The sequence below is a fragment of the Aythya marila genome, assembly GCF_965140915.1.
Source record: "Aythya marila genome assembly, chromosome: 1".
Taxonomy (NCBI): Eukaryota; Metazoa; Chordata; class Aves; order Anseriformes; family Anatidae; genus Aythya; species Aythya marila.
Window position 1 is genome coordinate 150,282,432 of NC_139042.1, and position 25,511 is coordinate 150,307,942.

Genomic DNA, 25,511 nt, shown 5'->3' on the forward strand with positions numbered 1-25,511 from the left:
TGTGCTATTAGTATTAGCTCAGGAGTAAACCCATCTGTTTTATTTTTCACTAGCAAACACTGTGAGGCTGAAATACAGGAAAAATTGTGCTCTTGTTCAGTACTACTATAGTGAATCACACATATATAATCTTTAAGAATTAAACAATCAGATTAAAAATAAATAAATGAATCCTGATGCTGCTTTCTCTTTAGTTATTGAGAATAAACAATTCTAAATCTAGCTGGTTTTACAATAGCTGTTTTTTCTCATTCTTCTAATAACTTTTAGATCTTGATTTTTTTTTTTTAAGCACAGGTAATCAAAGATATCTCTGAATACCTTTAAATAACCAAATTATTTTAAAAATTGTAATGCACTTTTTAGTTTCTTTTAATTTTTCTTTTTATTCGATTTCTATTTTATTTAATTTGACTAAAGCAACGTTAGTTTTCATCTCTGTACTTCCTATGTTACTTTGCTACAAGGCCTTAATGCAGAATGAAATCTTTAATTCAGAAATACATCTATATAATATACAAGCACATAAGTTTATAAAACACATTTTTAATCACATCTTAAATCTCCAATGTCCCTTTTTACATTATTTGGCATTTTAACTACATTATTTTGATGTCACTGTAAAATTATGTGCCTTGCAGTAAAAAGTTTTAGATCACAGAATTTTCCATGTTGGGATCCTACTCTTTTTAGTCCAGGGGTCTCTTTTGAAAAAATATTTCTTCTGCAAAGAAAGTCTCAAAAACATGGTATTTATTCATGACTCCCAAGCTAAGGATGGTAGAAAAGAATCCTCAAAGACAATAAAATAGGTTTGTTTTCTGGTGGTGGTCTTTTTTTTTTTTTAAAAAGAAAGGCATCAGCAGGTTGTAGTGAAAATCAAATAGAATACACTTGTTAAGTTGCATTTTATGAGAACCTGTGAGACTTATTAAATTCATTTTACCCGGTTTTATGCTACTAAGAATGTGACAGAAATAATCTGTAATGAATGAGATGTGACTTCAGATTCTTAATGGAGTCTGAATTCAGGATTTGATCCTATTGACCTTAGTGAGCTTTTCCTTAGACTCACAGTTCAAGACAATATTATCATTGCATCCTGATGGACAGTAAGAATTGGTCCTGTGTGGCTCAGCAAGTGTGACTAAGAGAAGGTATTTCAGTGGGCAGCACTGAGAAAATAGGATGGTTGTTCATTCTGTCTCATGTCACTAAAATTATGGGGTGAGTGAATATAATGAAAGGCAGCAAATCTAGAGCTGACAAAACAAATACACAAATTTGTGTGCCAAATGAACTATCACATTATGTTATAGAAGCCCAAATGAGAGTTGATTTAATCTAGCTTCCTTCTTATAGCCAGCTCTTTCAACTGCTTCCTTCGCACTGATAGCAGCATTTTTGCAGTGCAGATCAGAGAATTAATCTACCTGAAATGTCATCCTTTTTTTTTGGGAGCAATGGGGAATAGGCAGCGAAGAAAAAGGAAAGAAAATTAAGCCATTTACCCAACAGTAAGAATCTGTGAAATTATCACAGTAATCTGTGAAATCCAGAACAAAGTAGCAGCATCTGCTTTGCCTCGATAAGCATCATGTTATGTGGTTTCCAGACCTTGAGTTCTTTCTAACATTTCTCTAACAGTACCCACACAACAACCAGGAAGTTTCCAAACCTCCATGTCAGTTTTTTTTCCAGCCTCTGTCATACACTTTTAAGCAGCAGGAGGTAAAATGTTGTGAGAAAACCTATGTGACCCTATTTGAATTCCTCAGAACAGTGGTCAAAATTACTGTTGTCAAGGGAGTTCCAATTTTTGTCTGCAGCCAAAAGAAGGGATCATCTATCTTTCTCTTGAACTCTTAGTTCTTGTTTGTTTGTTTTTCCTTTTCCTCTAAATACACTAGGTACTTATTGGCTGGACTCTACCAGAGGTAAATATGGATTTTGTTTTGTTTTACTTTTGTTGTTGTTGTTCTTTCTTTGTTTTGGAGGGGGCATGCATCCACTAAGGAAGACTACGAGGATATCCACTGATTTCTTGCACAGTATCATACTTGCTCTCCTAGATATTTTTACAGTTCATAGGGTTTTAGGACAAGAGCTATAGTTTTGCTGGCCTCCTTTTCTACATGTGGAGTATAGAACCATCCAAACATTGGGCTGCAGAGGTCCTTCTTCTATGCTCCTCCTGACCTCCAGGCTTATTGAACCTGCACTGCACTGTGAAGCAATGACTTGTTGATGTGGATTCCCATTGTCTTGCTGCTTCTTGGGACACTTCTTACCCTCCTGGGACCTTTTAATGCCCTGTCCTAAACCAGCATTTTCATTCCAATATAAAAATTCTACAATAATTTTATTTCAGTTTCTGGTTTTCTAAATACTTCTCCTTCCACCACTTCTACACTCTAAATGTTAGTCAAAAGACCAACAGGAAAAGGGCATAGTGTAACCTCGTAATATTTAAAAGAAAAAAAAACTTTTCTGTATACTGTGTTGAGCAAGATTCTCCAAAAATAAAATAAAGGTGTGAAAGAATGATTCAAGGATTATGAGTTTCAACTTCAGCTTTCTGTGGGAGGAATCGTGATTCCACATGATGAAGTGGAAGGGCTGCTGGTCCAAATTTTTTGCACATTTAGAAATGTAAACGTATAGACAATTCATAAGAGGAAAAAAGATTACTACTTTTTGCACTTCAAAAAAAAGAGTTTAAAATTGGTGTTCAAACTGGTTGTTTATCCAATAGTTTCTTTTTTGTTGTTTGAAATAAACCTGTTTTTTCCCGCATTGGAAAATCTTTTTTTCCCTTTTTTTTTTTTTTTTTTTTTTTTAAGACTAAAAGAAAATAACTGATTTTGTTGAAATTGTCCTTGTGGGAAAAATCTTTATTTCCCAGTCATACCTACTCAATTATAACTATGCTCACATACTTCTCAGAGTGTTTAAAAAAAAAAAAAAAGGCACAGCACTATTTCTGAAGTATAGCATACATGCTAATGAGCCTGAATCATATTTATGACTACATGGAAGTAAGTGGTAAGGCAGCTTCTTACTATCACTTAATTCATTTTGGCAAAGGACAAAGCACTCTTGAGAACAGTCAGAGCCTGGTTTACAGGGGCTACAGAGGAAGGGGCTATTCATCTAAAAGATGTGGAACTACCTGAACTTACTGAAGGATTTTATCCAGATAAAGCTATGAATACTGTATTCGCTCCTCAGAGATTCTCTGAGATTTATACAAACCTCCCTGGAAAGTACAGGACACTTCTATTACCCCAACAGTGGAAAGCAGAGCTTTAACTCCACTTTAGTTATGACAGAGACTAATACCAACATTTTAGAAAAATGTGTACTAGTGCAGGGTTTTCACTTTGTGGATGTTTCACTTGCTGTGTTTAAAGCAGCATGCTTAAGAGGTGCTGAGTGTAGCTCCTTTGGATTTATGTCTGTGCAGTTACTTTTTGTGTGAATACCTACAGTTGTGCGTGAGGACCTGGAATTTTCCTGATGACTTCACACCCTTTTCCATTGTCACAGGAGAATTGTTAGCTCTGTTCAAGACACTGTCTTTGACAGTGTCCTGAAGCAAGACTTTTTTAAGTGTCATTATTTCCTTTACCAAATAGGTTGGGTTTTAGATGTACTGAATTGTAAAGGCAATTGTTTCATTTTAATCTACAGTGTTGCTGCGAAGGGTTCTGATAAAATGAAGAAGAAAAAAAAAAGAGGAAACAGCATTCATTCTCTTTGTTATACAAATACATCTGGGATCAGACCTGAGTCCAGAGTTACACAAAACATTTCCTGCTCAGTAGGGAAAACATTAGTTGCCCTGCTATCAACTAAAATATAAGGAATGGAGATATTTATTGTTTATTACTACTCAATTATCTGATGAGATTATATGTTTAAACTATATAAGGCAGAATAAAATATTTTTATATGTGGTACTAAAAGTTTGTATTTCTAGGTCCCTTCCATTCTAATGCCATGTACAATTCTTTCTATATATTTAATAAAACAGTGAAAGTTTTCTAAAAATAAATATTTTATCCAAAACCTAGTGAAAATGAGAAACAATTTGGCTAACAGATGATCCATTGGCTTAAAACAAACAAACAAAAAAGTTCTGTATTCTTTTACAGAGGCTTGATTCTAGGGGAGATGCGCATTAACTATGAACATTTGAGTTGTGTTGAAAATCCAGTTGTTCACTGGGTAAATATTTTCATGGAAAATATGCTCAAATAACATTTTTCAAAAATTTCAAAGCCTATCATTCTCCTGCTTGGTATATCATAGGGCAATTATTGGAGTTTGCTGAAGAGTCTTACAGAAGGATCCCCATGAAAAAGACATACCTGAGGAGGGGGGTTAAATGGTAGTTCATAATCTTATTGTTAATTTTTCTGGTTAAAACAAATACACGTAAGGAGACGAGTATGGGTAGCTTATGGTGTCTCACACAGGTTTAGGTAAAATGCCTGCTTGCAGGTCTTAATGTGAATGAGAAATAACGGGGAGGGATGGAAGACGTGTAGAGATTCTAACATTGTATAATTTGGGTATTGATTTGATGTCTGATAGTTTGATATATGCAGGAGAAGATTAAATGGCTTTCATCTACACTAACTAGATTTAATAATGTACATTTGCATGCTAGCCCCTTTAAATCAAGAAAGGTAATCAAAGTTTTATTCCAGGTGGAGAAGGTGGGCAGCAGTGCCTCCTGGTTTCACAAGCCAGAGGCAGTTTAGGATGGCCTCACCTTAGACTGATGGTGCCAAGCACTTTTGATCTGTGTCTCCCTAGCAGTTTCCCCACCCAGGATGAGGACGGGACCCCCCCATGCTGCTGACACATGGTCAGCTGCTTCAGTTGTATATCGCTGTGACATTTTTCTCCTCTAATATCACCGGCAAGATAACACTATGGTCTGTGGAAAGGCTGCTGCAGTGACTTCTCTTACAGGAACCAGCAGCAGACTGGTGTCTTCCTGCCACCACAGACCTGTCCCTGTTTGCCAGGCCTGCCCACTCCCACAGCTGCCAGCCATAATTTTCATTACTAAAGGAGGGGGAACTCCCCCAACCAGCTAGTGTTTTACTGCCCACAACACTTTGCTGAGACAAAACTTTCCTCAGTAGTTTCCTTTCACTTTTACCTCAGGACCAGCTGGAAGACACACATGGCATTGGCAGGCCTGGCCTGTGGGTGAAGCTGCTGCAGCCTCCATGCCTGTGGAGCTGCCGTGACTCCTCTGCATCCCCCCCAAGCCATGCTGCCTGTTTTAGCCGTATTTTAGGTGGGGATGCTGCAGCAAGCAGAGTGTTGCAGGGCTGTGCTGCGCTCTGGTCATGCCTCCTGCCCACCCCATGGAGCCTTCCCCACCAGCTGTGGGAGCTCACCCTCCCTGATGGGTGGGAGGTAGCCCAGACAGAGTTCACTCAACCCATTTTCTGGAAAACCCTGAATGCAACCCTAAAAGCACCTTACACCACAGAGCAGGGCAGACATGGCCACCCTCTCCTCCCCAAGCCACCCCTCAGGGAAGGCACACTCTTCTTTCGGGTGTTCGTGCTGTCAGTTAAGGGTAAGAAGATCGAAGCAGTAGGTGTTGGGCGAAGGGATGGTCCCGATTATTTTATCCACGAAGTGGTTTCAATCTGTGCTGTGCAGCTGTGGCTCCCGCTAGGAGAAGGCATTTGTCCTGCCGCCGGCGAGGACAGAGGCTGTTTTCAAGCAGCCTGCGGCAGCCGTGGCCACTCGGCATTCAAGCCCTGTGTGCCGAAGGTTTGTTGCACGCAGACCGTTTGTTTAGGAAAAACAAATGAAAAACACAATTTAAAAGTGATTTGAAATGTGTATGTTGGTCCTTTGGGCTGAATAAAAGCGGGCCCCTGAAAGGCAGGGAAGGAGTGTGCGGTCCAATAATTAGAGGCCTATTGTCATGCAGATGGAGAAGAGGGGCAGCCCCCGTGTCTGTGGATAACTGTAAATCTGGATTTTCCTGACATTCAGGGCCTGGCTTCACAGGCTAAAGGACGTTCAGTTAACACAAGTTGCCCTGTATGTAATGGAAGAAGTATTGTGGCGTGAGGGCTGGAGACAGCATTTTCTGAAGCCGGGTTTTATTTCTGTGTGCCAGTTCTTTGGGACTGCACAAAAGGCCTCCCAGAGGGCTCTGGTAGTCCGAGGGATACTCTGCCTGCCTTAAGATTCAGCGTCCTAAAGGCTGTCTTAAGCAACTTCTAAAAATTAATGGCATGAAGAAGTGAATCTTGCAGCGTGGTGTACAGATGCAGTGGTTTACCTCGTTTAGGTATCAAAACTTAGTGCTTTAGTATCAAACCCTTAGTGCTTTAACTGGAGACAAAGTTGTAAAAATACCCAACTATGCTTAAAACAACAGCGTTTTCTATAGAACAGCTTTCTGAAGAAATGGATTGTGCTTCAGACTACCAGCTTACTTTTAGGAATGTTTTATATGCTTTGCAAATCACAGTTTGATAGGAATGATTCTATATGTATTTTAAAATTTTTCAAAACGACTAATGTGAACCAGCAGAAATCCAGTATTTTAAAGCAGTTTTATTTTCATTCCCTTTATTAAGCTTTTATTTAGCTTTTTGGAAAGTCAGCAAATTAAAGAGTTACACTGGCAAACAGCTAACAGGAAATAATATCAGAAAAAAAAAATCTAAAATTAAATAAACTGTTATAGAATGCTTTTAACTTTGTAAGTTTACAAATACTTAATGTATGTCATGCATTAAGATCACAACAGCAGATGAACCCTGTTAGGTTAAATGCCATATCTAATGTGAATGTAAGAAAAAGGCAGTTTGGATAAGGCACGTGTTCTCTTAAGGCATGTGAAAGATATTTTTTTTAATTATTATTATTATTATATTTTTTTATTCTGACATGTTGTGAGAGGTCCAAGATCCTCCCTCTTTCATATAAACTTATGCTTTCCAACGTCATCATTCCTTTACACCACTGTGCTTTTGCTGTCAGTGATGTTTGCAAGCTTTATTGCCTTAAGCAGTATTTGCAGATACTAGCTTAGGGAGCATCATTGTTTACATTGCCACGCTTTAGCCAATATTTCGGGAAAGCTTTGACACTTGAGAATATTTTTGGTCAGATAAGCCCTTACCAGTTCACAAGTGCCCGAGCGATTCCCACTGAAATTAAACAGTATTCTTTTGTTTCTTAACAGATGAGGAAAAAGAAAATAATAGAGCATCGAAACCACACTCAACTCCAGCTACTCTGCAATGGTAAGATACCTTTTAAAAAAAATCAAGACGCTGGTGTTTTTCCCTACCCTTTTTTCCATGAGAAGTGGATAGAGATCTTGGACATCTTAGAAAGTTCTAAAGATACTTTCACTGTATGTATATAAACTGCTCATTAGCATCCCATATAACATTTCTCAGCAAATGTCTTACTTCTATGAGATTTGTTTAAACATAGGAAAATTCTGATACAGTTTAGAAAATCTCGTTGATGTATTTGTTTGCCACCTTGCCAGCTGGTGATTTGTGGTTTGTTGTTTTTGTTATACTTATTCCACAAAAAAAGAAGACTAATACTGAGAATTTTGTTCAAGAAATAAATGACTGATTCAGTGTGATGAAGCCACCTTTACTGACTTTTTTAATAACACATCTGAAATTTAATATCAAAGATAACAAAAGAAGACAGTTTGAGGTTTTATGTATTTGTCAAAATCCTTTTACAAATTTACTGAGCATTTAAAAAGATGGGTGATTAGGAAGAGAGAAGGAGAGGGAGAGGATTAGAAGAGGAAAATTTGTGAGTCAGTCTACTGTGCTATGGAAAATGAACACATGCAGTTTGCTATAATTTACAGAAGTATTTTTAGCTGTACAATCTGTAACATTGCACATAGTTCTGACATCTTTTTCCATAGATCATCTCTTAAACTTTTGGTGACTTTTCACTTTGTTTAGGTTTTTAATTCTGGTTTAGCTTTCTTAGTATTGCAAGTGATTAAACAGCTTCCAGGAGGTTCCTTGTATCTGGCAGAACGGAGCTCTGTTACAGAGAAATCTGCCAAGCCTCAGAGCATGTTATGTGCAGCCCCATACTACTTAGCTTGCTTTGAATCTTTTGAATAAAAGCCTTTGCTTCACCTGTAAGTAGTTCTCTTAGTTTTTTGTTTGTTTGTTTTGTTTTGTTTGGTTTTGTTTTTTGATTAAAAAATATATATTTGGGGCAAAAAATGTTTGCTTTTTTATTTTTTTAAATACAATGTTAGCAAAATGTTTTTTTTTGATTCTGTCAGCCCCTTGGGAAACTTAAGTGAATAAACATGAAAGAATAATCCATTCAGTTAAGGATATTCAAATAACTTAATGTATCATCTCTTTAAAGTTGATCAGTTAAATTTTTGATTAAAAAAAACAACAACAAACTGTAGGATTCAGAATGTTGTTGCAAGTATTCAGTGTTCTTTTGTGCTAAAGTTGCAGATGCTTCCAGTACAAATACTGAGATATGCAAATATAAATAAAAAAAAATTAGTTCTGAGCCATCGCTTCTTTGTACATTTTTATGCCACCAAACTGCTATTTTTCAGAGGTTCAAGAAATGTGAATGTAAGAGGAGAGTGACTACTGAGAAAAAATATATTAAAATAATAGTCAAATGTCATAGGTGCATTTTATTATTTTCTATTATTCACCCAAACAACTCCAATACAGTTCAAACAAGATAAGAAAGATCAATCTAGTTAAAATGAAATAGCAGGCAGGACTTTCCAGGCCCAAATTCAGAATAGTGTTTATTTTGCAGTAGAGTCAGTTAAGAGTCTTTTCCACGGGAGCAAATAGCATAGTAGCCAAGAAGTCAGAGTTAATTAGAACATGCCAGTGATACTGTTCCCAAAAGAAAACATGCAAATACTGTAAACAGTCTTTTGCCAAATACTTTCAAGCTTCCTCAGTCATAAAGGTTAGTAAATCCCTAAACTCCTGGGATATTGAGCCCTGCTGGAATGCAGTGTGCACGCTAGTACTCATTCAGTGAGTGTTTGCAATAGAATACTAGATTTCTGGGGGGGCAAAAGGCTGCTTACATCATCTTTTCTTTTTTCCTTACTAGTGGATTGGCTTGCGACCTGTCTGTTATGTCCTGTCTGTGTTACGTTTCTTACACCTTTAGGTTTAGACCTTTTCTCTTTTGAGTCTTCTGGAGCATCTGCAATTTCTCCCATTCGATTTTCCATCCAAAAATAAAACAGAAAGCAATGAAAGCATTTTCAAGTTTAATTTCTTTAGCTGGTGTTAAACTGAATTATATGATATGCTCATTTATCAATCGACCTACAGGTAGTAGTTTGCCAGCTTAGTAGCTGTACCACAGAACAGTTTTCTCATGGTTTCTATACGGTTTTCTGCCTCCGTACTGCAGCTTTGAATTGGTGTTGCCTGGAGAAACTCTGCTACTGCGTTTGATACACTAAATAAAATCAGAAGCTCAAACATTGTGATCAAAGTGCTATAAAGTAGGAAGCTTGCTTTGTGTGAAGATGTCGAGTTTCCACTCTTCTGGAAAACCAGACACATTAGCATCAGGTTATTTGTACTGTGGTGGCACCTAGCAACCCATGAGTTGGTAAATTATTGTGGTCAGCACTGTACAAAAGCTGCACTGAGTGCTTTCTGTAGATTTGGCTTTACTTGTTTGACAGTTCTGCCTCCTCAGGACTCTGACCAAGTTTTTGCACAGTCAAGAAAGACAAAAGATGAAATTTACTTGAATATCCCTTGGGTGTCCCACCCTCTTTCAGGAACCTCTGGGCAAGATTCAAGTGATCGAAGTGGTGAGGTAAATTACTGACCAGATTTCAGGGTAAGGTACAGAATTTGCCTTTTTCTGGCAAACGGAAGCATGACATTTGTCTCCTTTGTCTGGTGTCTGCCAGGATAGAGTATGTTACATTTTTTTCTATGAGATGCTACCATCATTTTTAGGTAAATGAAGGCAAGGAGCAGTGGAGAACACAAACAGAGGAAATGTCAGTAGCAAAGAAAAAGAGGAGAAGGAAGGTAGCAGGGAAAGTGAAACAAGACATAAGGGAAAAATGTGACTTGGTCCATATTGCCATTGCTTCTATTACTTCTATTAGTTATTTCTTGTTGGACATCTTACTGAAAAGAGTGAACACCAATCCCATGGGGATCTATCCTTGATGCTTATGCCTCTTCAAAGGAGAAGGTACATTGAATACTATAAATGAGGAGTAGCTGAAGATGGCAGAAGCGTGTCTGTATGACTGTCAGCCTGGCTAAATATCCTTTGCCTGGAAATAGGAATGAGGACGGTTGTTGTTTTTTTTTTTAGTTGTTTAGTTTATTTTTGTTGTTGTTGTTGTTTAGTTTCATTGATGACACAAAATGAATGGAAAGGCCAGGTAAATGTAGCATTATTGCAAAATACATAATAATTAGGGAACCTACACCAGCCTGCGTTAAGGTGCGAATATACAAATAGTTAGTATCCTGTACTCATCCCTTATTCCTGTGTTCATTATTATCTGTAAAGCTACTGCTTGCTAGACACTTGGCTCTAAAATGTTTGTAATTAATCCTCTGGTGAGCTGGTTGATGAAACTGTAAGTGTGAAACTTTATTTTACCTCAGTTTGGCGTGAGTGTGCGTGTGTGTATGTGCGTGAATGTCTAATCTTTCAAAGTATTATTCAGTGACCCTAAGTCCGTACAGTTTGGTTTCTTACAGTATAGGTGCTCTGAATAGTAACAGTGTTGTGAAGATGAAGTCAACAAAACATTTTTTTTCTTCAACATGCCTAAAATTAAGTAAAAAAGAGAAAAGTAATTCACTGCTAGTTGATGGATTCTCCCAAGATAAGTAGTTTCACCGAAATAATTATAGTGCATCAAAATTAAGCTGTTCTAGGGTCCTATGTGCAATTAGCGTTGGTAACATCACAGTTGTTCTGTTGCCTTCATATCTAAAAATAAGTCTAACAATTAACACCCTGGACATGACTCTGCTATAGAACAATCTCATTTAATCTAGAAGTATATAAGTATAAAGGGGAAAAGAGTAATGGGGACAGATGAAATTGTCATTCCTGTAGGAGGATTAGGGTTTTATTGCTATACGATAGTGGTACAAAAGGTCTCAATTTGAACTACCAGATTTCACAGGGCTTTATTAGGATATTTAAAATGTTATATATACATTATTTCTGATAGTGATTTGTTAGGTAGAAGGTTGAGTTCATTATCTTTCTACAGCACTGTAGAATGAAGCTGAATTCAAAACATGATAAAGTTATTAAATAAAAGACAGGAAAATAAAAGAAGTGGAGCAAGATGGTTTTTTTGATCATTAAAAAAAAGTTCAGGTATAATGGAGCATTGTTCAGTGTCAGACTAATGACTCTCTGTGAAAGAGAGGAGAAAAAGGGAAAAATTCATCAGATATGAACAGAAATAATTAACTGCTTTTCTTTCTGTCCTGTCTTGGTCACGGAAGCTGACATTCCAATTAGCAGCTATAGTATACAAACGAACTCTCCAGGTTTTGAAAGAAGGTTTTGTTAAAGCACTATGAATTTGAGGAAAGATGCCGTGATGATATTCCTGTAGAAACCAAGGAAGAATAGGTGTTGCCCATACAAACTGATTCCATTCATCTAGCCAGATATCTTATTAAAATAGTTTGCAGTCACGAGTGATCATGATAACTGAAATGGAGGAAGGGTAGGTCTTGGAAAAGGCAATGAAAGAGAAAAACTTGATATTTGGAACAGTATTGTACAGCTATCAAATCCAAGGGGACTGTTTACTGTAAAAATTGGAGTTTTCTGAGAATATATGACTTTTCTAAGATGTTTAAGAGGAAGTTGCACACACCTTCTTCTCCCAGACAGCAAGGCAGATGAGCACACTTGTAACTTAAAAGCACGAGTGATACCATGGGTGACAAGATTATGGTTTTTAAGTTAGGTGTGTACATAAATTGCTCTTGAAATTGTTTGGGTCAGCAATCAGAAAAAAAAATTAAAAATCAAAGGAATTCATCCTGTAATCTATAGATTTATGATGAGTGCTATTTCAAATTTTACACGTGAAGCATATACCTATTCATGTGTTTGATGAATATTTTAAAAAATATATAGTTGTGTGTTTGCATGTGGGAATGAATGATAACCATTCCTACAAGGCAGAGGAGGATGTTATTTCACTATTGCATTCAGCAGATCATGGATTCTTGTTTTTTCTCACTTTGATAATCAACGATAATGAGAAAACACTGTAGAGACACAACTTTGTGCACATTCTTCACTATTTACAAGTAACTTTCTTTAGCCACGTATGCTTCCTCCAGGTAAGGATTTGGCAGCTGGACACAAGTGAAAAGAGTGTCACGAACCAATTGTGACCTGTCCTGTAAAGATGAGAGATTGCTGCCCCTCAGTGAATGTTGTTGTTCAATAATTGTACTTACATTTGTTTACTGCTAGATGCTTTCAGGGTATAACAGATTACTAGTTTATTTTTTTTCCCAGAAAATAGCATGTTGGGGCATAGTTACAGTCCAATATCCCATTGTGTTAATCTTCACTTGCCTCTGAGAACTCACAATCTACATATTTGAATAGCAAGCACCAGCCAAATCAAGCAAGCAAGCTTTATGGCAGAGAATTGGAAGGAACTCTTAAGAACAGAGCAGTGAAAATTTAGTAGACAAGCAGAAGCTGTAGAGTTTGGTCTTAGAGATACAGTTTTGCACACCATTAACTGTACATCCAACATACTTGCAGTTTTCTCTGTTTGATATTTGCTTTTTAAGGCTGGAGGAGAACTATGAGATTGCAGAAGGTGTTTGCATTCCTCGAAGTGCTCTCTACATGCATTACTTGGACTTCTGTGAGAAAAATGACACGCAACCTGTTAATGCCGCCAGCTTTGGGAAGGTGAGTCTAATCGGCAGTATGGTGCCTTGAGCTCTCATCTGGTTCAGGTGAGTTTGAATCATTGAAAAATATTAAATCAGCATTTACTGTTAGAGATAGAGGTATATGAATGGAACATCTTGTGTATCCAGGTTTTAAGAAAAAGGCTAAGGTTTTAAGCATGTGGAAGGTTGGAATCATTTCTCATCATGACTAAGCTGCAGAGTGCATTAATTTTTTTCATTATTTCAGTGTTGCTGTTGTCAGACTGTCTCGCAGTGACATAGTATACAACATCAGTAGCTTGGAAGTCAAGCACAAGTGTTAAGCATTGTGACCTATAGTGCTTTGATAAATATATATATATATATTTAAAAACAGAAGTGTCAGATATCAATCATTTAGTTCTAGGCTTGTTTATGCCATTCTTGCAAGCATGGCATGGAGATCCTTGAGTTAAGGATGTCAGCACACACTGGCAAATCCACAATGGAGTACAATCCCTCCAGATGTGCAGGTCCAGAAAGCATCCCATGGTGTTTGTGTGGCACTGCAAATGCAGGGTGCCCAATTATCTTTGTAATTCCTTGTGCTTCCACTTTCCAGGCCAGCTTTAGTAAGAGCCCCTGTGGTTATTTCCAGACTTACAGTGGAGACGCACTCTTTGCACAGGTGCTACCATCCATTATCCAGATGTGAGCAGTAAAGGTTTATGCTACCACATACTAGTGGGTGGCTAAAGGTGTTACACAAAATTCTTATTTTGGAATTTCTGATCAGATGATGTTTTCCTCTCAGTGAGAAATAGGATGATAATTTTGAAAATTTTAATTTTATTTAAAGCTAAATTTATGCTCTAGAATTTGTCACAGGTCCTTAAAACTTGTAGGCTCTGAAAAAAAAAAATGTAGTTTGTCACTCTTTTTGAAATGCTTGCAAGTGTAAATCTGAAGCCGATTGTCCTATAGGCTATTCTCTTCTTGTGTTTGCAACATTTATTCTATAGAAGTGCTGGGTATTCAAAGAGTAGAAAATATTCCTAGGGTAAGTGCCTCTGTAAAGAGTAGGTGAAGGAGAAGAATGTACTTAATGAGGTGTCATTTTCTCTAGTGCATCTTTATGTAGGCAGTTTAGCAAGGCAAGTAAAATGCACCATGTTTTAACATCACAATGTTTGTCATGCCACAAAGACCTGTGTAGCTCATTGGATTCCGTGTTAGGTTTCTGTTTAAATATACTGCATATGTATGAAAGTGTTCATTTTATATATTATTGCTACCAAGTGGCTAAGTATAGTGGCAACATGTCGTTTTGGAAGAGTGAGAACAGGAAACAGATTTCATGCAAACTAACACATTTGGTTAGTGGGTAAAATTTACGCGATGCTACTTTTGCTGCTACTGAAATCTTCTACAAATTTTAAGGGATAAACACTCTGGAATTATTTCAGCAAAACATAATTTCACCAGGGACTCCATCAGTTTTCAATATGCAGCAGTCTTGTCATGCTGTATATTACTCTCTCCTCCTTTTTGCCTGCCCTTTTACATGTCTACCTGTTCATCAGTAGGGTCGTCTTGGCCTAGCAGGGCAGATACAGTGTCTTCCATCCAAAATCATGGTGTTCCTTTTTTTTCTTTTTATGTGCTGTGTTACAAGTGTTTTCCACTCGGTTGCAATAAAGTTAGTTCTGACCAGTGATCCATGAAGTTTTTCTCCCCTTTTTGTGGAGATGAACCCTTACTGAAACCTCCCAGCATTGTCCTGAAATAGCATTTTGTGTGGCCATTGCTTATGGTTATGAAAACTGAGGCTTCTGTATAGGTGTGTCCAGGAACCTCAGACAACACTGACATGAATTTTGAAGTAAAATGGGCTTCTGCATGTGCAGAGCTCAGAGCAGACCCCAGTGATTCTGTCAGACCTGTTATTGCTAAGAAAAACGTCCTGCACAGTCATGAAGGTCTGCAAGGTACGCACCCACCGTTCAGTCAGTAACTTGCAGTCAGATTCTCTTTAGGAGTAGGTACACAAAAGAAGTTTTAACCAACCAAGCTGTTATCATGTGGCTTAAATAACGTATGGGCAATGTGTGCTGCACAAATGCCTTGGAGGCAGTGCAGTGAAATAGGTGCTATTTGAGGGCTTCCGCACTTAGCTCCCGAAACAGAGACCCCAGACATGTTTGTCCTCATTGGGAATCATCAAGAGCCCTGCAGCTGTCATCTTCTGCAGAGAAAGGGGTTAGTTGTTCTGTGAAATTGTAGACAGTTCGCCTTTCAATGGACCACATTAAATTTATGATTCATCTTTGAACTTTAGCTCTGTGGGCAATGTTAAACATTTAGGCTTTTTCTTCAACAGACTGGTAGTTTTCAGAAACAGACATGGAGTTCAGCACATTAAGAATCTGTAATAAGTAACATCCTAATGCGTTGTTACTTGTCAGCTACATCTGAATTAACACGAGCGTTAATTTCACTTTTAAAGATACCACTTGAGACGAGAAGCTTGCCTGGAAATTATTTCTCCAGATTAAGGTTTGTAGACAGTGCTTCAGCCCCTGGCTGCTGCTTAACCCTGATGTAAGTGAAATATATCCACAACGAAGCATAGAAGAGAGAACAGACAAATTGTTCCTGAACAGCTGAGCTAATGGACCTTGTTTCCTACCATTGCCTATGTTCCCTAAATCCATAGCTGTACCTAAATCTTCTCTAATATCTCCATGTTTCCATGCAGTGCTTTCAATTATTTCCAGGTCCCAGTCAATGTATGTGCTGCACCTTCTTTCTACGTTATTTTTAGATTCCCTCAATCTGTCTGTCTGTGTTTCTGTCTTTCTCTCCTCCCCATGCTCAGACAGCTGGGTAAGAAGGCAGCACATGGGGTGGCTGGCTGAGAGCAACAGAAGTGGTGACTTGCCTTGTACTCGTGGTTGTCCAGTAAGGCAGTGCCCAGTGGCTCACCTAAAGGCTCAGCTTTCTTCCCTGTCTTGTCTTCAGCCTTCAGTGTGCTCACCCTGCTATCCGGCCAGTGTTTTCTGCTTAACCTCTAGGACATGGACTGGACCACAGGCATTTGGTAATATTGGATTAGTGAAACGAAAATTGCCCTGGGGAATGGCGGGGTGGAAAGATTAGCAGAGAGACAGCAATATCTCACAGGCTGTTTCCTGAGGAAACCAGGCTAACAGCAAGGAAATGAATAAGAAAAGGAAAGAACAGAATTACTTTGTAAATAAACACCTTTAAGAAAGCAAGCTACACTCCCAAGTCCCTTTACTATAAAACAAGGAAGAGTAATGGTTATTGATGTGATATATTATTATATGGTAAAGGCAGCCGTAACTTTAGTAAGTTAGCCAAGTTTTTAGTTCTTTACTCAACCAAATAATGTGTGAAAATGACAGGCAGTTTTGTACTTACTACCATTTCCCAGTCTGCCAATAGCAACATTACCTAGTTTATTATTGCAGAGGTTTTTACAGTCTGGAAAATACAGGACCGAGCACACTTACCCACATCCTTTAACTGAACAGTGACTAGGGAGGGCCCTGTGTTAGTTTGCTGATTGCAGCTTGGTACCAGCAAGTGAAGACTCCAGTGGTAAACTTCTGCTCTTACTGTAGGCAGTGGCAAAACCGTATTGTGTTCAACAAGACCTTGATCTCACCCCAGAGTAAAGCAAAGTAAAGCTGCTCCATGAGGCCAGTGAGAAGACAGGGAAGTAAAGGGAGGAAGGACAGGAATGACATGGAGCTCCTACAGTAAAGTGTTGCATATGAGAAAAACCTTTCCCACAGTGAAAGCCCTAATGCTACTTAAAAAAGAGAGCAGCCTTCAGCCATGTGCCACAGATGCCTCTGGCTCTGCTCCGGGACCCAGTGGCCTCAGAGAGAGGAGCTTAGGATGTTTCCAAATGGAAGTTCTCCACTGCCTGTAGCAGGGAGGGCTGAGCGGGTGTGTGTTTTGTTTATAGTAAAATATTAGTGGCAGTTAACACACTGGGCTAGGAGCTACCCAGTAATTGTGTGAGGATTGGTTGTGTGAGGCTTGGTGGCTCTGTCCTCGCTGAACCAAGGCACCGGGGTGGCAGGTCCCGAGGCTTCTCTTTCACTTTTATCTCCTCAGCCAGCAGTGTTTTTTTTTTCTTTTGTGACCCTGGGTGACCCCCTCCTATTTTTGTCAATTGAGCCCTTTGAAGATGTAATCTTCCTCTTCCACACCTGTTTCCCCGTCCTCTAAGTCCTCAGTTGACCAATTCGCATTTACTGTGTAGTGCTGTCACCTCCAGTACCCTGCTAATTTCTCATACAGATCACTTAGGAAAGCTTGGTTTGCTCATGATGCAAACTCTTTGCATCCTTATAGAGTTCTTCCCACAACTCCCATATGCCCCCTGGAGGTTAAATGCTTTCCTCTTTTCTCTCTTTTATTTTTTTGGTTAGGAAAGATCTTTTACATTTTTGAATAATATTTCTACTTTGCAAAAAAAAAAAAAAAAAAAGTCTGAGACACAGTTATACTAGGAAAGAAAAGTTTTATTCCAATATAGTTTGCACTTCAAGCTGCACCAGCCAGAGCCTTCTCTTATCACTATGCACTGTCTCTATGCCCCAAAGTTTTGCCAGCAGCACTGTTCCTCCAAGCATGATTAACATAGGTTGGATTTACAGTTTCGTCCTAGCATAGTGTCTGTTGACTCTTAAAAAGGACAGACAAGTTAGCGTCGTTGAAACCTCTTTGATAACGACACTGCAATGTGATTGCATTCTGTACCACACACACCTGGGAATTGCCTGCCATGCAAAGGAGATACATCTCCTGCAGATGTATTTTTTCCCTATGCTCTCAACTTGCTTCCTAGTAGCCTCAATGGTAAGTGTATAGCAATGCCAAATTTACTTTAGTGCTCTCTTCTGTTAGTCTAAAATAGCAAGTGCTTTATTATGGACAAGTCCTACGTATGGAATGGGTTTTTTATTAGGCTTTTTCAAGTTAATATAGAAAAGAAAAACGGAGATGGGGAAAAATCAATCTAAAGTTGAGGATGTGGTTTCTGTTATTGCATTAAAGGACCATACCAGTCTGTCAGCGCCATCTGAGCAATCTCTGCTTTTCCTTCATCTCTTTTTAACAGCAAATGTGCCTGACTGAAGGACAGTTCATACCAGTATGACATTTCTCCCTAATTCCGCATCTTGTAGGTCAGCCTTCATGGAGAAGTCCATAATAACCATGGCAGCTAGTGGTCATACTGGCGTGGGGACAGGTAGTCCCACAGTGTACTAGGAAAGCTCTTTGTCCCCCAGTGCTGCTTTACAGATCCCTTGTTATTCCTGCAGCTTGCTGTCTATTGCCTTTTTCTCCTTGAGCCTGTGGAGCAAGAAAACCAGCAAGGACACCTCCGTTTCATTAGAGAGGCTTTCTCTTTCCCAAAGATTTGCCCTCTGGAAAAGGCATTTTTACAGGCTTTGCCACTTGAAGCGTCTGGCTTCCACTCAGACCTTGGGCATGAAGCGGAGTGGCCTCGGGGCTGCTTTACCTCATGCCTTGTCAGCACGTCCCAGAGGCAGTTCGTACAGCACGGGGTCTGCCAGAGTGCAGGGATGCTGGCGCTCAGCCTTTTCCCACAGATACGCCGGGCGTGATGGCAGGAAGCACGCTGGCACCAGGAAAGAGCAGGGGGAGTTGTGCAGGGTTTTAGGTCTGCTTGGCTTCAGCAAACCAGCACGGAAAGTGGCTGCGGCTCAGTTCGGCGTCTGAGGCAGAGCATTCGGTGCTCGCAGCTTTGTTGGAACGCAGCAAGCTGTTTGATCGTGCCTTAGGCTGCACTCCATCTGGCCGGGGGAGCTGCTGAAGGAGGATATTGTTGGATGTGGATGAATTTGAGCTGAGGTCTCCCAAGCTTCGCTAAAGGGTCCGGTTCAGATGGAGTTCCTCGTGGAGTCTAATCTCCGCAGCAGGCGGAATTGGGCATGGGCATTAGAAAAAGTGCCAACAGCCTTGTCTGACTTGCTTTGCAATATCAGTTGAGATGTATCAGGGCTAGAAGTAAGATCTTACCCTACAGCTAGGCCATGGCTCATTCCATAAAATGATGAAAGTGAGTGTAGAGAAATGGGAAGGTTACTGAATCTAAACCAACCATGGATGTGGGGTGGAGCATATTAAACCTGTATCTACACTATGCTCTTCCCTCTAGGGTTAGTTATGCAAGTAAGTGAGCAAGGAGTAGGGTATAGACACAGTCATGCTGCTTCTCCTGTTCTTCACACAGCTTGGTGGATTTGGGGAACAGGAATTGTACTTTGTAATGGACTGGCTTGATCATGCATTTTTTTACGAGTGAGACAAAACCTATTCTGACCTTTTACTCAAGGTAATGTGCTGTCAAGCCAGCACCAAGCCACCTTTGATCCAAAAGGTACCTTTTAGCACGAGTGTTAATAATAACAGATACAGAACAGGGTTTTTAAAAGCACTGAAGCAGATGGGGAAACCCCAAAATGATCCAGCCAGAGCAGTAACAGGTCAGAGATGAATGACCCTGAAAATTCGACACCATATAAGATTTAGGACATCAGGATTGTTTATGTTTGACAGCACTGAAAACAAGGAAAACATAGCTGTGTGGGGGTATAATTACATTTGTCATCACTTCTTACTTTCCTCCTGCCACAGCAAAGAAGTTTAAATCTGAAACACTACAATAAATGTGGATACATAAACCCAGATCTTCTGTCCCTGACTTCATAGAAGCAATGCATGCCCTCTAGATATGGGATTAGAAACCAGCATTGATGTAAATAGAGCCAGGCTTTTTTTATAAGGAGTTGTTATCTAGAACTCCTCAGAGTTCCGGGTCCTGGAGCCTGGAGTCAGTTTCTCATTCTGGCAGCATTCAAATGCTGTGATGCAACTTAATTTGATTTTATTTCATTACCCTGGGAAGTTCTAGAAGCACGCCTAGAATTATTTCAAACAGAAAGGGATAAGAGTCGTAAAGTATAATGTCCCTCTAGATCAGATGCACAAACAAAATGAACATAAAGTCTTCCTCTGTCTATTGCCCCCAGAGGAAAATTTAACATTTTCTTACAGGGAGAGTGGAAAAAAATTTTCAAAAGTTTTCTGACATCGCTGGTTTCTTACATGCTTATTCATTAGCATGAAGACAAATGCATGAGATGCTTTTTTCCCCCCTCCCTTTGATTTGTTTTGGGATGTCATCTCATTAAAAAAAATAGTAGAAACAAAGTTCAGTTTGGTAGTGAATCAAGTAAGCAATGAAGGGTCATAATTTAGGAATGAAGGCATAATAGACAATGCACTTCTCATTTTAAAGCAGAGGCTGTCTGCTCATGTTTGAATCCCAGTGCTAGAGTTATGGGGATAGGTGTGATGGCAGAAATCTCAGCTGGCAGTAAGCAGGATGAAGGAACGCGCCTGTGCAGCTGTTTGCTGGTAACAGGACAGCTCCTGCAGTTAGCCATGGCTAGGGCTCATAGGTTGTGTGGGCTACGATACAGACCTTTACAGAGGAAGTGCATTTTTCTAGTTGTTGCTAATAAAGCATTCTCTCTGTTTCACGTGGCTGCTTCAGTAATTTATTTCACTTTTGTTCCACTATTTTAAGAATGACCAAAAATACAAGTAAATTGGTATCTCATTCAAGTTTATTTAGACACCTACGTTTAAAAGGCCAAAATGTGGTAAAAATCCTGTTAGCTCTGAGTTCAGTGCAGTATATGTTGAATGTTTTACTACCAGCACTATAATTTCAATGTGAGAGAATGATAGGAGATGACCCTTTCCTGCATTCACTTTGGCTGCTGCATACATTCAGAGTGGAACAGGTACGGCCTGTCAGAAATAACAAGGAGCCCTCGTGTTCGTCCTGTGCCATGCATCAGGATTATCTGCAAAAGGGTTAAACAAATGCAGACCTGGGTCTAGGAGTCCACTGGAAAGGTATAAACTCTGTATGTGGTGTTTTGTAATGTAATGAGTTCTGTCTGGCTCTTATCTATATGGCAGGCAATCACCAAGAGAACTATGAAGTTGAAAGAAGATAAAGCAGTCCTTAATATGTATGTATATATATTTAACCAAGAAAATCATACAAGATCTTCTATAGGCAGAAGGTGAGAAAGGGTCTTAAGCAGGGCACAGAGGAAAGAAAGGGAGAAAAGAACTAAAGTTTAGTAACTGAGAAAGAAATTGAAGGAGCACTGGTTTCTGAGGCTAATATAGTAGGGGCAAGAATATTTGCATGTGAAACTGCTGGTGTGCATCTGTCTCAAAAACAAAAAGCCAAGTAGCATAAAGGAGTGCACAGAAGTCAAAATTGCCACATAATTTTGATGGAATATTACTTGGAAAATATAAAGCCTGCATCCCCTTACTCAGCAGATTTCATAAGCAGCTGGATTTGTGGTAAATTTGGAGAAGCGCGGGATGAAATTTCAGTTCCATTGAGGGACAATCGTAAAAGTCCCGTTCACTCCAAAATTCCCTTGGACACCACCCATGAGATCTTTTTACCACTGCTTCTGTTGAGAAGCCAGCCCTGCTGTGAGAACAGGGACGGGGCTCCATTCAGAGGGAGGTCTGAACTGCATGGTCAGGTCTTGCTTCATTTCTGCTTATGCAACCCCACTGCAGTGATGAAAGGAAAAGAATCCGACTTGGTTTTCGGATCTAACCTGAATTTTTATGTCTGATATCTAGGAATGCTCTTCCCCCATCTCCTTTCAGATATAAAATTAATTCATTTTCTCTGTAGTCAATAAAGACGCAACAAAAATATGGTGTTTTTTACAGGGAGGCTTTTCAGGCTGAAAACACAATTTAAAAACAACTTTTTGGACTCTTTTTCCACTTATTTCAGTGCACAGTGAACTCCACTTTGTCCTTCTGCTCTGAATTCCTCTTTCCTTTCAGGGAAATCTCATTGCCTTTGGCAATATCATTGCATAAGCATTCACATAAGTGTAGACAAATATAAGCATTTATATTTAACAGCTAGTTCATTCCTTACTTGACTTGTTTCATTCCAAGCACAAACACAAATACTGATGCTCATGTGTACAGGCACCCAAGCATGAGTACGCCATGCTATACATAGCTTATGCATTAGATCAAAGAGTCCTGATGTTTTCTTTCAGAGGTTTGCTAGATTTTCTTTTGTAAATTAGTAGTAAAGAATATTTCAAGAGATGCATACTTTTGGCTGTATCCCGAAAGGTGTACCTCATTGTTTAAACATGTTGGGTTTAAAAAAGAAACAAAGAAAAGAAAAAGGATCATCTGATTGACTGCTCTGTTATTCTCCTTTCCTGATCACCTCTGCCCTGGTATGTAGAAATTGGCTGATTTATTTAAATCCCAGGAACTCCCATGGCATATGGTTCATAAAGTAGCATTTACAGTGTGCATTGTAACACTTCATCACTACTAGACACACTTTGAAAGTAATACGTGTTCATATTGCTCCAAAAAGAAAAATTAAGGTAAAAGTAAATCTAATATTAAGATTTACTTTTGAGTCTACTGCTGTAAAATCGACTTTAGGAGAGGAATGGAATTTTCTGAATGACAACTGCTACCAAAAAAAAAAAAAAATCCCCTAACCCAAAAAGCCATCCTCAGAAAGTAGTTCTTCAACACTGCCTTTTTTCCCACAGCCTTGTGGAGCCCCCAACCCTGTCTGCAGAAAATGAAAGAGAGAGGGGTGGGATTAATGTGTAATTAAAGGGAATTTGGAAGGCTGAGATGTTGCGGAATGTTAGATCAGTAGCTGGAACAGCATGTGGTGTTCTTTAGGCAGGCTTCATTGAATCCATACAAAAAAAGAAAGAAGGGCTGCTTGCCTGTCTGCTCATTTATCAAACAGCTAGGCTGAACTTTCACAGCTCCACAAAAGTGTTTTACTGTTTGCTGAAGTTTTGCTCCAGAAATTAAAGCTGAACAACCTAGCGAGTCCGAGTCTGTGCTGTGTTTCTGACAGAAGCCATGTTGTGCAAAGCTCTTGGAAACCACTGCAGGTCAATTTTTACATGATATGAAAGAAAGCTGATTGTATCTCTGATAAAAAATATTATCAAAGGAACAGTCAAATATGTGACATTGTAATGTCTTTATTTATATAGTACCTTTTGATCCAAATACATGTTCTAGAGCTTTCAGTCATCAATCAGGATTAAATATTTATCACTGTGGCAAAATGGCTTATGGGGAAAAAATCTATATCATTTAATCAAACTTAATTGACATTTTCTTCTGGTTGAACAGTTGTATTTCGTTTCTATGTCTGCTTTCGTTTAATGATACTTGTTTTGTGCCCCCCAAAATAGGAACCATTTAGCAATTTATATCATGCAAACACAATTAAAATAGGTTACAAATTAGAAAAGGAAGAAATTTCTCTCATAAGTGAATCTTCAAGGCTTACTGTGGTCTTTTTTGCATGACTGTTCTGCCAGATGAATTTTGCTACTGCTGCAGACCACACTGAGAATCAGGTTTAATCCTGCAAGGTGCTGAGAGCTACCTTCCCAGCAACTCGAGCAGAGCATTTTCATCAGGAGTAGCCTGGCTGATGTAGGATCTGGCTACCGAAGGCGCAATCTACATTCATTAATCCATTTCCTTAAATGCATCTGGTGCTAAAGAAGTTTTGTTTTACAGTAGCAGTGTTCTTTTAATCTCAGCTGACAGAGTAGAGTCCAGATTCTTGACAATATCCTGCTGTTTCTGAGATGCACTTGTTTTCCATAGAGAATAAATTGATTATGAGCTATCTTTACAAAGGCAACAGCGAGTCTTTGCTGGTGCAACTGGTGCCTCTGTCAAATACCAAAATCTTTTCACAGAATCATCTTATAGAAAAGGGTGTGTTTAATGGCAGGGAAGGACTTTAAAGAACTGTTGCCTCGCAAACTCTCAAAAGGAAAGTTCCCTCTAGTTGCAGTAAAACCAAGTATATTGGTCCTGCAACCAACATAAATAAATACCCAGCCAATTCTAAGTATGATCCTTGTAATTTTAGAGATAGAACTGATCTTAGATTTTAAGGAACTATGTTCTGCTCCAGTAACTTCAGAAAGTCTCTATTTAAACTGGTGGTAATTAATAGAATTATACTGTATTTAAAAGCTTATTTCTCCTTTTTCAGTAGTGGAAAAAATGAAAAGCTTTCTTCTGATTTCCCCTCCCATGCATTTTGGTGACATAGTACTTTTTTTTTTCTGCTTTTTTGTCTTTACAGTCTGTAATAAATTCTTATCAAATGTGCTTTTCATTTCTTTTTTTTCTAATATCAGCTCTATTCATTTGCAGATAATAAGGCAACAGTTTCCACAGCTAACGACAAGGAGACTTGGAACCAGAGGCCAATCAAAGTAAGCAGTGTATGGTATACTATCATCTCACACAGGGCCCCATCTGGCCCTGGCTTTACTCTACTGAACAGAGTAGAATAACATCAGGGAATGATTTGTCCAGTTGGGGAATTAAAACCCAACTTTGATGGAGGTTCCATTGCAGTTTTTACATTGTCTTATTGATTCAGCAGTGATAGTCCTGTGTGGGTAGTCTAATGGAGATCTTTTACTGATTTCATTGCCAATATTTTCCATGTTGTTCCTATAATTCTTCTCAACTCACTTTACACAACATAAAGGGCATTCACACCTAGCACTAGTAGAGCTACTGTTGGAGGCTGGGAAATGACAGCTGGTTAACATCATGTTTCAGTTTAGAGGATAAGTGGCAGAATGCTATGTGGGTTTTAGGTAGAATTATACATTGGTCTAAACTGAAATTGACCATAAACCTGGATTTCATGACCATTTTTTGCTGTAAGTATCTTTACGTGATCAAAGAATTAATTTATTGCCTTATCCAAAAGATGGTACCTCTGAAAACAGTTCATCATAATTCCAGAAAGAGAAATAGATTTGGATTCACTCCTCCTGCAGCTCTAGGAGTCTCTCACAGGGGCAAGATGCCTTTGATCAACTGACCAAAGGTGTCTTGTGTCTGTAAAAGCGATGTCTCTTTGCTCTCAATGAGGCTAAGAATCAGTGAGACTTAACAGCTCTTGCATTTTTTCCCCTAACCTGGATGCCTCTCAGAGTGGCTTTCAGGTCACATACTCTTCTCATGCCATCTTTGCAGTAGTTCTGATCCCTATTTAGGAAGTGGGGAGTTTCTATGAACTGCGCTGCAAAATTCTTGGTCCCTGATAGTCCCTGCTCACCCCTGTGAGGGAGATCATACATGGTCGCTCATATTTCACAGCCTCAGTAGGTATAAAATTGAAGTCTTCTGGTCCAAAAGATGATAACTACATCAGTAGTTAACACTCCAGTTATTATGGCATACGAAGGAATCATTTGATCCATTGAAGAGGAGAGGTATAAACACATCCACAGCATTACCTGCATAGTGTACTTCTTCACAATAAATACACTCCTTGCTAGACCCAGCACAGCTATAACTGAGCTCTGGTTTTGTTTTCAGAAACATCTG

General features: G+C 39.0%; 1 protein-coding gene across 1 annotated transcript in view; it reads left to right on the forward strand.

Annotated features, from left to right (window-relative positions):
- The window catches only part of RFX4 (regulatory factor X4), a gene marked incomplete at both ends in the record, with an annotated part of 90,444 nt that overhangs the window by 16,686 nt on the left and 48,247 nt on the right, over nucleotides 1-25,511 (forward strand). The window contains 3 exons of the mRNA XM_082753063.1: nucleotides 7,238-7,298; nucleotides 12,870-12,993; nucleotides 24,318-24,379. Coding sequence (XP_082609189.1) covers nucleotides 7,238-7,298; nucleotides 12,870-12,993; nucleotides 24,318-24,379 — 247 coding nt within the window. The remainder of the gene's footprint in view (nucleotides 1-7,237; nucleotides 7,299-12,869; nucleotides 12,994-24,317; nucleotides 24,380-25,511) is intronic.